The sequence below is a fragment of the Gossypium hirsutum genome, chromosome A04 (assembly GCF_007990345.1).
Source record: "Gossypium hirsutum isolate 1008001.06 chromosome A04, Gossypium_hirsutum_v2.1, whole genome shotgun sequence".
In the NCBI taxonomy this organism is placed as follows: domain Eukaryota; kingdom Viridiplantae; phylum Streptophyta; class Magnoliopsida; order Malvales; family Malvaceae; genus Gossypium; species Gossypium hirsutum.
Window position 1 is genome coordinate 8,933,067 of NC_053427.1, and position 14,202 is coordinate 8,947,268.

The 14,202-nt window shown below is 32.6% G+C and overlaps 1 protein-coding gene across 1 annotated transcript; it reads right to left on the minus strand.

Moving 5' to 3' along the window:
• Window positions 1-8,988: 8,988 nt before the first annotated feature.
• On the minus strand, window positions 8,989-10,034 carry LOC121227926 (uncharacterized). Its single transcript, XM_041110875.1, has 3 exons — window positions 9,816-10,034; window positions 9,566-9,687; window positions 8,989-9,253 (listed from the first exon to the last, which is right to left on the minus strand). The coding sequence occupies exons 1-3, from the start codon at window positions 9,839-9,841 to the stop codon at window positions 9,078-9,080; spliced, it is 324 nt and encodes a 107-aa protein (XP_040966809.1). The 5' UTR covers window positions 9,842-10,034; the 3' UTR covers window positions 8,989-9,077.
• Window positions 10,035-14,202: the final 4,168 nt, after the last annotated feature.

Sequence of the window (14,202 nt, forward strand, 5' to 3'; positions counted from 1 at the left end):
TCAAAGTTATGGGCACCAAATATTTATTTAGTGTTGGGCATGGGATAATAGCAATTTTTGGTCCCTAAGTGAATAGGGACTTTGCAAGGTGGCCCTTGAACCTCAACTATAAATAGGCCAACCATTGCTCATTCTCATCATCCCACATTTTCCATTCTCTACTTAAGGCATTGTTCTCTCTCCCTATTTGTAAAGTTTCACTTGTATTTTGGAGTGAAATATATTTGGTAGTGCCTGAGGACGTAGGCAAGATTTGCCGAACCTCATTAAAATTCTGGTGTTCTTTACTATTTATTGTTCATATATTGTGAATGTGATTGCAGTGATTTATTGTGCTATTAAATTACGATAGAGGGATATTCTGGCTAGGAAAGACTTGGTACTTAAGTGATCCTCGTGATCCACCTCTCTTTCCTGGGAATTGAACTTAGTGTGATTTTTTAGTACAATAATTTTACTCTTCCACACGCTTCAGCACAACAATTGGTATTAGAGCCAGATTCGTACTTGGGGAATACGACTGTTTATGGTACTATTCACGTATATATCACTATTCACATATACGACACTATTCACATATACGGTATTGTTCACGTATACAGTAGTTGGGAGTGAGGAGAAAAATGGCAGCAGCATCGTCATCAGCAAGGACTACTGTGACAAATGCAAAATTTGAAGTAGAGAAATTTGACGGTACCAATAATTTTGGTATGTGGTAATGTGAGATCCTGGATGTCTTATGTCAGCAAGAGCTAGATATAGCCCTTGAAGAAAAACCTGACAAGATGGATGACAAGGAGTGGGCCAAGACCAATAGACAGGCGTGTGGTACAATCCGCCTATGTTTGGAAAAAGAGCAAAAGTACTCTGTCATGAGGGAGACATCAGCGAAGAAGCTATGGGATACACTGGAAGAAAAGTTTCTAACGAAAAGTCTTGAAAATAGGCTTTATATGAAAAAGACACTTTATCGATTAACGTATGCACCCGGTATGTCGATGAATGACCATGTAAACGTATTCAATAAAATTTTAGCAGACTTGCTAAATTTGGATGAGAAATTTGAAGATGAAGACAAGGCATTATTGTTGTTGAATTCCCTTCCTGATGAATATGATTATCTTACCACCACATTGCTTCATGGGAAGGACACGATCACATTTGATGCAGTCTGTAGTGCGTTGTATAGATCGGAGACTCGAAAGAAAGATAAAAGAGATCACAGAGATGCAACTGTAGAAGTCTTAACAGTAAGAGGTCGTTCACACAGCAGCAAATCTGGTAGAAGGGGAAAGTCCAAAGGGAGACCTGCCAAAGATGAATGTGCCTTTTGCCGTGAAAAAGGGCATTAGAAAAAGAATTGCCCTAAGCTACAAAAGGGCAAGGCTATTTCTAATGCATGTGTAGCGGAGCATGATAAGGAGTCAGACTTTAGCTTGGTTGGCATGGCAATGGCATGTCAAACGGATGAGTGGATTTTGGATTCAGAATGTACTTACCATATGTGTCCTAATAAGGACTGGTTTTCTAGTCTTAAAGAGCTAGAAGGTGGAATTGTTCTTATGGGCAATGATAGTGCTTGTAAGACAATAGGAGTAGGTACAGTCCAATTGAAGAATCACGACGGCTCAATCCAAGTCTTGACAGATGTTCGCTACGTACCTAGCCTGAAGAAAAATCTCATCTCATTAGGGGTCCTAGAATCTAAAGGGCTCACAATCACTTTGAGAGATAGATTACTAAAAGTAGTAGCTGGGCAACTGACGGTGATGAAAGGCACAAGAAAAAATAACTTGTACTTTTTAAACGGAAGTACAGTTATTGGATCAACATCAACAGTTTCTACAAAAGATGTAGATTCAGAGGCTACCAGATTATGGCATATGCGATTGGGACATGCTGGTGAAAAAGCTTTGCAGACATTGGCGAACCAAGGCTTGTTGAAAGGTGCAAATTCTTGCAAAATGGAATTCTGTGAACATTGTGTTCTGGGCAAGCAGAAGAGGGTAAAATTTGGTCCAGCAATTCACAATACGAAAGGAATCCTGGACTACGTTCACAGTGATGTGTGGGGACTTACCAAAGTGGCTTCTTTGGGAGGTATGCACTATTTTGTTACTTTTGTTGATGATTATTCAAGAAAAGTATGGGTGTATCTAATGAAAAGAAAAAGTGAAGTTTTGGATGCATTTCTGAAATGGAAGAAGATGGTGGAGACTCAGACTGGTCGAAAGGTCAAACGACTTCGATCAGATAATTGTACTGAGTACAAAAACGATCCATTTCTACAAGTATGCCAAAATGAGGGCATTGTGCGACACTTCACTGTTTGAGATACACCACAGCAGAATGGGGTGGCAGAACGCATGAATCAAACTATACTGGAGAAAGTTCGATGTATGTTGTCCAATGTTGGATTGGGCAAGAAATTTTGGGCTGAGGCAGTTATATATGCGTGCCATCTAATTAACCGTTTGCCATCAGCTGCAATAAATGGAAAAACTCCTATGGAGATGTGGACTGGTAAATCTGCTATTGATTATGATTCTTTACATGTATTTGGTTCCACTGCATATTATCATGTAAAAGAATCTAAGTTAGACCCAAGAGCAAAGAAAGCATTATTCTTAGGTATAACTGTTGGAGTAAAAAGATATCGTCTCTGGTGTCCTAATACAAGGAAGATTGTTTTCAGTAGAGATGTGACTTTTGATGAATCAACCATGTTAAAGTACAAGGATTCACAAAAGGATGACAAAACCAGTAGTACTTTGCAGCAGGTGGAGCTTGAAAAGGTTAACGATGATCCAGCTAATATTGGAGGGACAAATGATGAAGAGGTTCCTACCCAAGAACCTCTACAGCAACAAGATTCAATTGCATATAGGAGGCCAAGAAGAGAGATACGTAATCCTGCTCGCTTTGATGATATAGTGGCCTATGCACTTCCAATTGCAGATGATGATGTTCCTTCTACTTACACAGAAGTAATAAGTAACCCTGATGGTGTAAAGTGGAAGCAAGCAATGAATGAAGAAATGCAGTCTCTTCATAAAAATAGGACCTGGGAGTTGGTGACACTACCCAAGGGAAAGAAGGCAATTGGATGCAAATGGGTATATGCAAAGAAGGAAGGATTTCCTGATAAAAATGAAATTCGATACAAGGCTAGATTGGTAGCAAAGGGTTACGCTCAGAAAGAAGGAATAGACTACAATGAAGTGTTTTCTCCAGTTGTGAAGCATTCGTCTATTCGAATTTTGCTAGCCTTGGTTGCGCAATATGATCTTGAACTAGTTCAGCTTGATGTGAAGACCGTGTTTTTACACGGTGATTTGGAAGAGGAAGTCTAGATGACTCAGCCAGATGGATTCAAGGTTGCTGGAAAAGAAAATTGGGTTTGCAAACTGACAAAATCGCTTTATGGATTGAAGCAATCTCCGAGGCAGTGGTACAAGCGATTTGATCAGTTCATGAAAGGGCAAAGGTACACAAGAAGTAAATTTGATCATTGCGTGTATTTTCAGAAGCTACAAGAAGGAACTTTCACATACTTGCTCTTATATGTTGATGATATGCTAATAGCATCTAAGAGCAAAGTTGAGATTGAAAGATTGAAGACTCAACTCAATCTCGAGTTTGAGATGAAAGATCTAGGAGAAGCTAAAAAGATTCTCGGCATGGAAATATGGAGAGATAGATCTCATGATAGAGTTAGCTTGTCTCAGAAGCAGTATTTGAAGAAGGTACTACAGCAGTTTGGCATGAACGAGCAGACAAAACCTATAAGTACCCCGTTGGCTTCTCATTTCAAGCTTTCTGCACAACTATCTCCTTCAACGAATACAGAATGAGAATACATGTTGCAAGTTCTATATTCTAATGTAGTGGGTAGCTTGATGTATGCAATGGTGTGTACAAGACCCGAAATTTTACAGGCAGTTAGTATAGTGAGCAGGTATATGCATAATCCTGGAAAAGGACATTGGCAAGCTGTGAAATGGATTCTACGGTACATTCAGAAGACCGTAGATGTTGGATTACTGTTCAAGCAGGATAATACACTTGGTAAAGGTGTTATTGGGTACGTTGATCCTGACTATGCCGGTGATTTGGACAAGCGAAGATCAACCACCGGTTATGTGTTTACACTTGCTGGAGGACCAATAAGTTGGAAGTCTACATTACAGTCTACAGTTGCGTTGTCAACCACAGAAGCCGAGTACATGGCTGTAACAGAGGCTGTAAAGGAGGCTATTTGGTTACAAGGTATGGCTAAAACCTTGGGGTTGGTTCAAGAGCATATTAACTTGTATTGTGATAGTCAAAGTGCTATTCATTTAGCAAAGAATCAAATCTATCATGCACGTACAAAGCATATCGACGTACAATTCCATTTTGTGCGGGAAATTATTGAAGAAGGGAAAATTTGTCTTCAGAAGATCAAGACTGCAGATAATCCCGCAGATATGATGACCAAGGCAGTAACAGCAACCAAGTTCAAACATTGTTTGAACTTGATCAATATCCTGCAAGTTTAACAGTTGAAGAAGGCACTATCAAGTATTGTTGTCAAAGGCAGAAAGAATTGTGTGAAGATAAGATTATCCTAATCAAATCTTCAAGGTGGAGATTATTAGAATATACCCCATACCTTGCCTATACCTTTCCCATACCTACCCATACCTTGGAAAGGTCAAAGTTATGGGCACCAAATATTTATTTAGTGTTGGGCATGGGATAATAGCAATTTTTGGTCCCTAAGTGAATAGGGATTTTGCAAGGTGGCCCTTGAACCTCAACTATAAATAGGTCAACCATTGCTCATTCTCATCATCCCACATTTGCCATTCTCTACTTAAGGCATTGTTCTCTCTCCCTATTTGTAAAGTTTCACTTGTATTTTGGAGTGAAATATATTTGGTAGTGCTCGAGAACGTAGGCAAGATTTGCTGAACCTCATTAAAATTCTGGTGTTCTTTACTATTTATTGTTCATATATTGTGAATGTGATTGTAGTGATTTATTGTGCTATTAAATTACGATAGAGGGATATTCTGGCTAGGAAAGACTTGATACTTAAGTGATCCTCGTGATCCACCTCTCTTTCCTGGGAATTGAACTTAGTGTGTTTTTTTAGTACAGTAATTTTACTCTTTCACACGCTTTAGCGCAACACTTACATAAGGATCAAATCTTTCAAAATGATCAAATAAGAGTTTAACCTTTACAGAAGTGCTCAAATACCCAATTTATAGAAAAAATAAGTAAATAATTGAAGTGAAGTTGATGGAAAATAAGTTAGAAAATTCTACTTGTTCAAAAATTGAATGTGAAACAGCAAATTCAATGTCGACGTTTTTTTATTATTATTATCGTTTTTGAAACAATTAATAAGATTAAAATGATATAAGAAAATCCTAAATGCATTTGGATTAAACGAGATGAAGAAATGTTGAAATTGTTTTGCTCAAATAGAGACCCACAATTGTGGAAAACTGAGTCAGTACTCAAAAAAGTATAATCACAAATCTATAAGACATCCACAAATGTTAAACTTCTTACCCCCAAATCACTCACAAATAGTGATGGCAATTTTGAAATGTTTGTCTCATTTAAAAAGAGTAATTGTGATTGTACAATAATTGTTGGACTAGTTGGACGAATCCACCCAAAGTAAAGCAAGGACTAATTATAGAAAGGTCGGTCTATGTTAAATTATCATATAACTCCAAAGACCCGTCTTAAATGCAATGTGATCCAGAAGTGTTCAACCTCTTACCCCACAAATCACTCACAAATAATGATGGCAACTTGTGGAAAATGTTCTCAATAACTAAAGTATAACCCTAAAGACCCATCTTAAATGCAATGCGATCCAGATGCTAATATTGATAAATCACTAAATATATTATAAGTTAGAATATTATTGTTTGATAAATCACTTTCACATTTTCTTTTGAAGGTTTCATTAATTGACACTTTAGATGCTAATTAATTTGCATTCGAATTCTACGTAGAAAAAGGATGATAGAAAGAGATTTCAAGGTTATAAATATGTTGTTAGTCTCTTTTATTTCTATTAAATTTGAGATTCATTACTAATCACTCATATTTTTCTCTGGTTAAAATATGTTAGTTCTTGTATTTCTATAAATTTATTCTTTATACTTTAAAAGTTATAAATTCAATCCCTTATTTTTTCAATCTAAAATTTTTAATTCAATTATTATCATCTTTGATTTTTTTTTTGTCAGAATTTGTCAACTACGACGACATATAAGGGAAACCTAATTTTTGACAAAAAATATTAATAATAGGATTAAGATTTTTAAATAAAAACAACAAGACTTAATTTCTAACATTTTAAGTATAAGGACTAAATCTTAAATTTTATCAAAGTATAAGGACAAATAGATTATTTCAACCTTATTTTGTTTAAAAAGTTTTTTACATTTATTAGATCAAAATATTTTGTTAGTGGTTGTACTTTGACAACATTTAAAATTGAATCCTTATACTTAAAAAGTTAAAAATTAAGTCCTCTTACTTTTCTAGTTTAAAAATCTTAGTCCTACCATTAGGATTGTAAGCATTTTCTATTAAAATCTGTAAACTCGGATATATGCTGAGTAGACTGCCTACATATAATGTTGCATATGAATGATAATAAAAAACCTATGAAGTTGACAAAATTTAATGGAATTATCAACAAAGAAAATGATTGGACTAGAATTTTTTAATTAGAAAAATAGGAGGATTGGATCTTTTGAACTTTCATATTACAGGGTCTAATAACATATTTTAAACAATTTATTATTCTGAAAATAAAAGAATATATAGGAATCAATAAAATATATTTTTTAAGTTTTTATAAATGGATTATGTGAAGTAATGTGAAGACAATTTAGGAGCATTTTGAAAAATCGCTTCTTTGTACGTATTTTTAAAAGAAAAAGACTTGACATTTATTTTGAAATTTCTTCGAAACTTTGCTTTCCTTTTTTATTTTTAGGGTAGTCTTGAATTTATCAAGTTTATCAAGTGTGTGAGGGTTGAAACATATTAAAGCATGCTCTCTGGGATTTTCTTCATCATCCAACTATTTTATCAACTCAATTTCCCTTTTCCTACATTTTTTATTTTCTTGGCTTTTTTTATTTTATCAACTCAACTATTTTATCAAATGCAACAACCTTAAAATTTTGTCATTGTCTGATAATCAATTTATGGGGATCATTCCAAGAAGTATTGAAAATCTGACACCACTCAAAGAATTATATTTGGGGTTGAATAATTTAGAAGGTACTGAATTTCCTTGGTTTCTTTAGTTTAAAATATTTTTTTAATAAAAGAAATTAATTTGTAATAGATAAAAAATGGAAGAACTTTTTATTTCATTCGAGGCAAAATAATTAATTTGATGAAAAAAATATGCTTAAATATAATAAAATCTAACATCTCTAAATTACTGTAGAACAGAAAAGAAAACCTCTTTCACTTACACTAAAAAAATAGGTAGTTAAACACATTGATTTTTCTAATATGCTTGCTAAATTCTCGAGGAAATTGGTAATCTTCTTGCTTTGGAAATGCTTAATATTCAAGAAATTAAAGGCCTTACAAGTCAAAGTCCGACTTCTATCTTCAACATTTCTTCTCTGAAGACTATTATTCTCTCCAACAATAGCCTATCAGGCAATTTGTCTAATGATATGTGTCAACATCAAAATTTATAAAATTTCACCTAATTTAAATAAATATATTATTTATAAAATTTATACATCAATTATAAAATTATTTGTTATATAAACAATTAAAATTTGCTATTTGAAGTTAAAGTAATATATTTTTTACTCTTTTTTTATGAATGAGAATATTTATACTATTATTTAAGTTTCTAATTGAGTTGGTGTCACGAATCAACCAGGCACCGACTTGGTTAGAGAAATTACAAAAATATCCTTTCGTATTTAAAATAAGTTATATTATTTGATGGTACTTTAGTATTTAAAAAAAAAAGCTTATGACGAGTGCTGGGGATAAACCAGTGTAAGCAACAAACAAGAAAAATAATGAAGAATTTGAAAAGATCGAACACACAAATTTTATGTGAAAAAATCCCTCCGAAGAGGATAAAAAACCACGGGCAAAAATAATTTCACTAAATTGGAAAAATCGAAGAGTATAAAGAGGAGATAAAAACTAAACTCCGCAACCCGAAAATAAGAAACCTCTAAACTTAAATACAAAATTCTCTGAAATCTTGTAAAAGTTAATACTTAAATGTGTTATGGGTTAATCTTTCTAGGGTAGTAAGGGGTCTATTTATATGCTAAATTCATAGCTCAATTAATCATAAAATAATCTACACTCATTAGAGTTTGACTAAGACAAATAATCAGAATATGACTGGAAGAAGAAAACCAAGAAATTGCATGGCAAGTCGCCACGTCATGACGTCCCCTATCGCGTTGCCATGACGTCATTTCTTGACATCGCATGGTTCCTCATCACGATGTTGCTCTTTGTTTGTGTCTTAATTTGACCGAAATGCAAGCCATACTCCACAATGAGATTTGAACCCACATCAATACATAAAACCTTAAATTTATGACTTAACCAAAATTTTATTTTAAATTTTTTATACATTATCTCCATAAATTGCATATATTAATAATATTGTTGATTGATATGATATTATAAATTAACTTGACATCAACATAAGAATTGACAACAACATCATGATAAATAATTGTATTCATTTAGTGTTCTTAATTTACTTTATTTTATTTAATTAAGACGAAAGCCCGAAACAATTTTCTAATTGATTTTATCAGTTCACAACTAACTTTCTCCACAGTTTGTTGATTCTGTTCAAGTTTTTCTGATTTTTCCTTTTTTTTCTATTTTATTTTTAAAATTACATTGTAATTGGCCCATTTCGCCCGAGCTCGTTAGAGAAAAACCAACAATTAAAAATAAACAAAAACAAAAACCAATAAAAGTCCATCATCAATGTCCTTTTACAAATTTTTAGGCCCAAATAAAGAACTTATACCAGCCCAGATACAATTTTAACCCAAATTCATAAACCCATATCCTAAACCTAGCTGAAATTCGGAACCCAAAAAGAAGTTTAGCGGTCGAGAGCACCAGAAGCTTCTGGAATATACCAGAGAGTTGGGCTCCAACGAGCGGCTCCTCGCATGGCCTCCTTCGCACGTCTCCCCGCTTCTTCGTACGGCCGAGTCTGCACAAGAATACACCAGAAGAATCACTAACAGAATACAGCAAATAAATGTAATTTTTATTTTTATTTATTCTAAAAATATCTGGCTATAAAAAGCCGTCGATTTCATCTCTGTAATCTTACGCACACAGTACGCACACACACATACAATATACGCATATTGAACATAGAAAATTTCAAAAAGAATTTCTGGAAAGATGACCTTCTTTATCTTTTTTTTTTATTATTTTTCTATTATTTTTATCTATTTTCCTGCTATTATTTTCACCATTCTGCATTTTAAAACAAAGAGGAGGGAAAGGCAAGTCTTACCTTGCAAATCGGCCATTGACCTCTGTTCACTTCGTTGAGATCGAAATTGGAAGGAGTATCCAAAAGTGTCATCCATCAATCCTTGAAACGTCGCCAATGAAATCCCAAATATCTCCGAAATACTGAGATACGGGCGAGGGTCGGATGGTATTAAATGTGTTTGTTTTCATCTTTGGCTTCATTTTTCTTGAATGAATGATATTAGATCTAAGAGTTTTTTTTAAAAAAAAAAGAAAATAAAATAGCTCACCAGATTTCCTTGAGCGGTGCCTTCATCGGTGGAATCTAGTCGCTGCTCGTGTATTGTCGACCACCAAATGAAATGATGGTCCGGCGGTTGCTGGAATGAACCCTAACAATTTGATTTCAGGGCTGTGAATTCAGGTTAAAATGTTGGCTGCGTTTGGAAGAGGAAATAGGGAAAGAAAGGTTTTAAACAACCTATTAATAAAACAGCACCGTTTATAATAAGGAAGGTCCGCGCGTTAACTCGTTTAGTAGGCCGGGTCTGTGCATTTTCATACGAAATGGGAAATTTCAGCGTTAGATCCTTCCCTTCGTGCGAAGCCTTCAATTTCACCCTACTTGCTTACCTTGTTTTTTTAAAAATTTGGCTCTATAATTTGTGCACCTTTTCACTTTGGTCCGCGGTTCAGTGCAGCGTTTTGGGCTCGGGATATTTTCAATTCCAGTCCTCGCACATTTGTGCACATGGCACATTGATCCTATTTTGCAATTATTTTGTTTGTAAATTGTTCTTCTTGTTTCAATTTTGTTTAAATTAAGTTTTTATCTTTTTTTTTTACTGCACATACATTTTCTTTTACATGCTTGATTATTGGTTGTGATATTTTGCGTTGCTTTGATAATTGAATGTTGTTTTAAAAAAACATTATTATAATATTTTCTCGTTTATTCTATCATTTTAATAATTGGTGTATTTTTTGTAATAAAATTCATTTTAGTTTATGTATGCTATTAATTTTATGTATTTCATAATTTCTTTTGAATTTATTCATCTATTTTAATGTTTATATTTTTTTGAGAAATTCATCTATTTTATGTGTCATTTAAGTTGTTATTAAGCATATATTTAGTACTAATATTTAACCTACATGCATTATTAAAGCCATGCTATTTTTATACATATAGTTTTTAATAAATTTGTGTTTAGTTGTGTTTTTTAAATTTATTACATATATAATTTATGATAAAATTAAGTTAATTTTATAATTCATATTTTAATTCAATGTTATTTTGACATACAATTATTTCTAAAATTTCTTCACATGTACATTACCCATATTAAATTATTTTTACTATAGTACGTTATTGATTTCATATAACTTTATGTAAATATTTTTCTATGTATATATATTCCTTTAAAGTTATCTATGTGTATAATATATTTCTTTTTAAGGACCATATTTTAAATTGTACAATTTACTTATTTTTCGTATTTCCATATCTTATTATTTTTGTGCATATATCATCAATGTGTATCATTAATCAAAATTAATTTGTTTCATGTAAAATTATTTTATATATTGCTTATTTCAAAATTCTTTTTACACATATATACATATATTGGAACATATGTTTGATTCAAAAATATCATTAAATTCATGCATTTCGTACATATAGTTTTTTTGTATACATAATTATTTTTTATACGATTTATAGACTAACTTAATTTTATATGCATTATTAATTTCATACTATTTTTTATAAATAATTATTCCTATATCTATTTCTATATATATTTTGTAAATCTATTATGTGTGGTATATTTTATCATGTATTTTTATTATTCTTTCATATTTTATATATTATTTAAGTTATCATGTATATTGTCAATTTGTAAATGAATTTGTGTTTAAAATATTTTGCATATAATTTGGTTCAAACCTATATTCTATAATTTACTTCAATAAATATATACCTTTATTTTTTATGTAAATTTGTCAACTAATATTAGTCATAAATTTGTCAACTAATATATATTGTGCGTTTATTAATTCATCATTACTTTGAAAATGTCTTATACCACTTCAAATTTCCATTTTATTTTGTAAATATTTTGTGAGTTGTTTTATATTGTGCCATATTTATTGTTGAGGTATATCATTTAGTCATTGTTTTATTCATTATATTAATTGTTCTCCATCTATGATTAAGAATCTGGCTACATTTTACTTAGAATAGTTATACATAATTGTTGAATTTATTAATTGTGGTTTATTGTACTATATGTGTGCCTATTATTTCATGTTTATTAATCCTTTTCTATACAAATGTTTCATTATAATAAATTAAGCATTCCATCTATTTTAAAACAAATAAACATGTTTTGAGTTAATTTCCAATTTTCCTTAATTAGTCAAAAATTTTGAAATAAGGCAATATTCAATATTTGGGAATTCGAGAAATCGTGCCCTACTGTGCTAGGTATGATTTTTCGGTGAACTAAATATTTGGATATCCTTTTATAATTTTAATGTATGAGTTTTCGAGGGTCAAGAATCAATCGTATTTTTGAAGGTATAAAGGATCGTGTCCAATCGTGCTGGATATGATGCTGCATATATTTGAAACGAGGGAATTGTGACTGCTAATTTGAACTATTCAAACATTTTAAAAAGAATCATACTTCGAAAAATCTTTTCTTTAAAAACCTTTTGATATAAGGATAGCATCAAATCAATTTGGTACCAATTTTTGGGCGTAATGAGGGTGCTAACCCTTCCTCATGCGTAACCGACTCCCGAACCCATTCTTCATTTTACTTGAACCAAAATTGTTTTAATGGAATAAAACATTTTAGTAGGTGGCCCAATCACACCTAAACAAAGAGATTTGTGGCGACTCCACATTCAGTTTTAAAAAAAGTCTATTCTGATTTTTTTCTTTCAAATAAAAAAATGGTTTCGACATACATTACTATCATTTTTGGAAATTTATATATATATATATTGGTATTCTCCAATCTATTTTACCATCCAATTGCTTTAAAACAATCTTAATAAGCTCAGACATGCAAGCTTACCATTAAATTGAATACTCATACAGAATGATTTAATATTTTTGTTTCCCAAATCATAACTAATTATTATTCATAATTTCTTATTCAGTGTGAGTTTCATTTTTAAGATTTATTAGATGCCACATTCTCATGCCAAACTTTTAGTTTTATTTTATTTCAAGTTTTATAATATTTTAATATGTTTTGTAAATTTGATATTCAATCAATTTTATATTTGAAAAATAATGATGATTTCAACGCAAGGCTTTAGCTAGGAATAGTTCGGAGTACAAAATACATATACTAAAACATGCCATTTTTACAGGTAATTTACCACACATCACCAATGCTCCCAACTCTATCTCCAATGCTTCCATGCTTAAGATTCTAGACTTGAAAGATGACTTATTCTCTGGCCGAATCCCTAAAACGTTTGGCAACTTAAGACACCTCGAAAGGCTCCAAATCACAAAAATAATTTGATCACAGGATCTGCTACTGATCATGAGTGGACCTGTCTTTCTTCTTTGGCAAATTTCAAGCATTTGATAATAATAGAAGTTTCAAGAAATCCATTGAGTGGCGTTCTTGCTACTTATATCGGAAACCTTTCAAAATCCCTTCAATACTTTTCTGCCGATAAGTGTGAGCTTAAAGGCAATATTCCCTTCAACCTATTGCTTTTACAACTCGGCTATAATAAATTAAATGGATTGATTCCAGTATCAATAGGAGGAATGAGAAATCTCCAGAGTCTAACTTTTTACAGTAATAATTAGGAGGGCCTATCTCAGAAAGCCTCTGTGGTTTGGAGAGACTATACGAGATGTATTTAGGGTTGAATAAGCTGCATGGATCCATACCCTCTTGTTTAGGTAATATTTCTGCTTTGAGATATCTTTACTTAGATTCCAACAAATTGAGTTCTACAATACCATCAACTTTGTGGAATCTTAAAGATATCTTAAAAATAGATTTATCATCAAACCATCTTCACAATTCACATGCTATTGATGTTGGAAATTTGAGGATCTGCTGTGTAATGGCCAATTTTTTGGCCCAAGCAAAAATAAAATCCACATAACCAAAATTCAAGTCCATTTACAATGTTAAACAGCCCAAAAATCAAAACAGGTCCAATTTCCACATTGAAAGGCCCAAACCCAAAACTAAATAACCCAAATAATACAAAAACCCTAAAGCCCACCTAGCCCAACACACAAAACATTTCAGCAACCCTAGGTCCCCCCTTCTGTTTGTTTTGCACCGCAACCATGAAGCAGCCCCATACCTCCACTAACAGCGGCCCCATACCCCCACTACAGCAGTCCCATACCTCCACAGCCCTCGTACGCCACGCCCACACCCCGTACGCATGCCAACAGACTCTGTACCTACAAGAAGGAAACAAAACAACGGCAGCAACAGAGGAGTAACCAATAGAAGAAACAAAATTTTTGTACTTTTCTTTGGAACATTCGGCTATAAAGCCATGTAATAGCCGTTGTAAGTTTTTACGGGCAATAAGAAAAAACAGACACAATACCTGCATACTAAATAGCAAAAAGAAATCAAAAAAGTCATTCAAAGGTGATTTCACATTTTTCTTTATTTT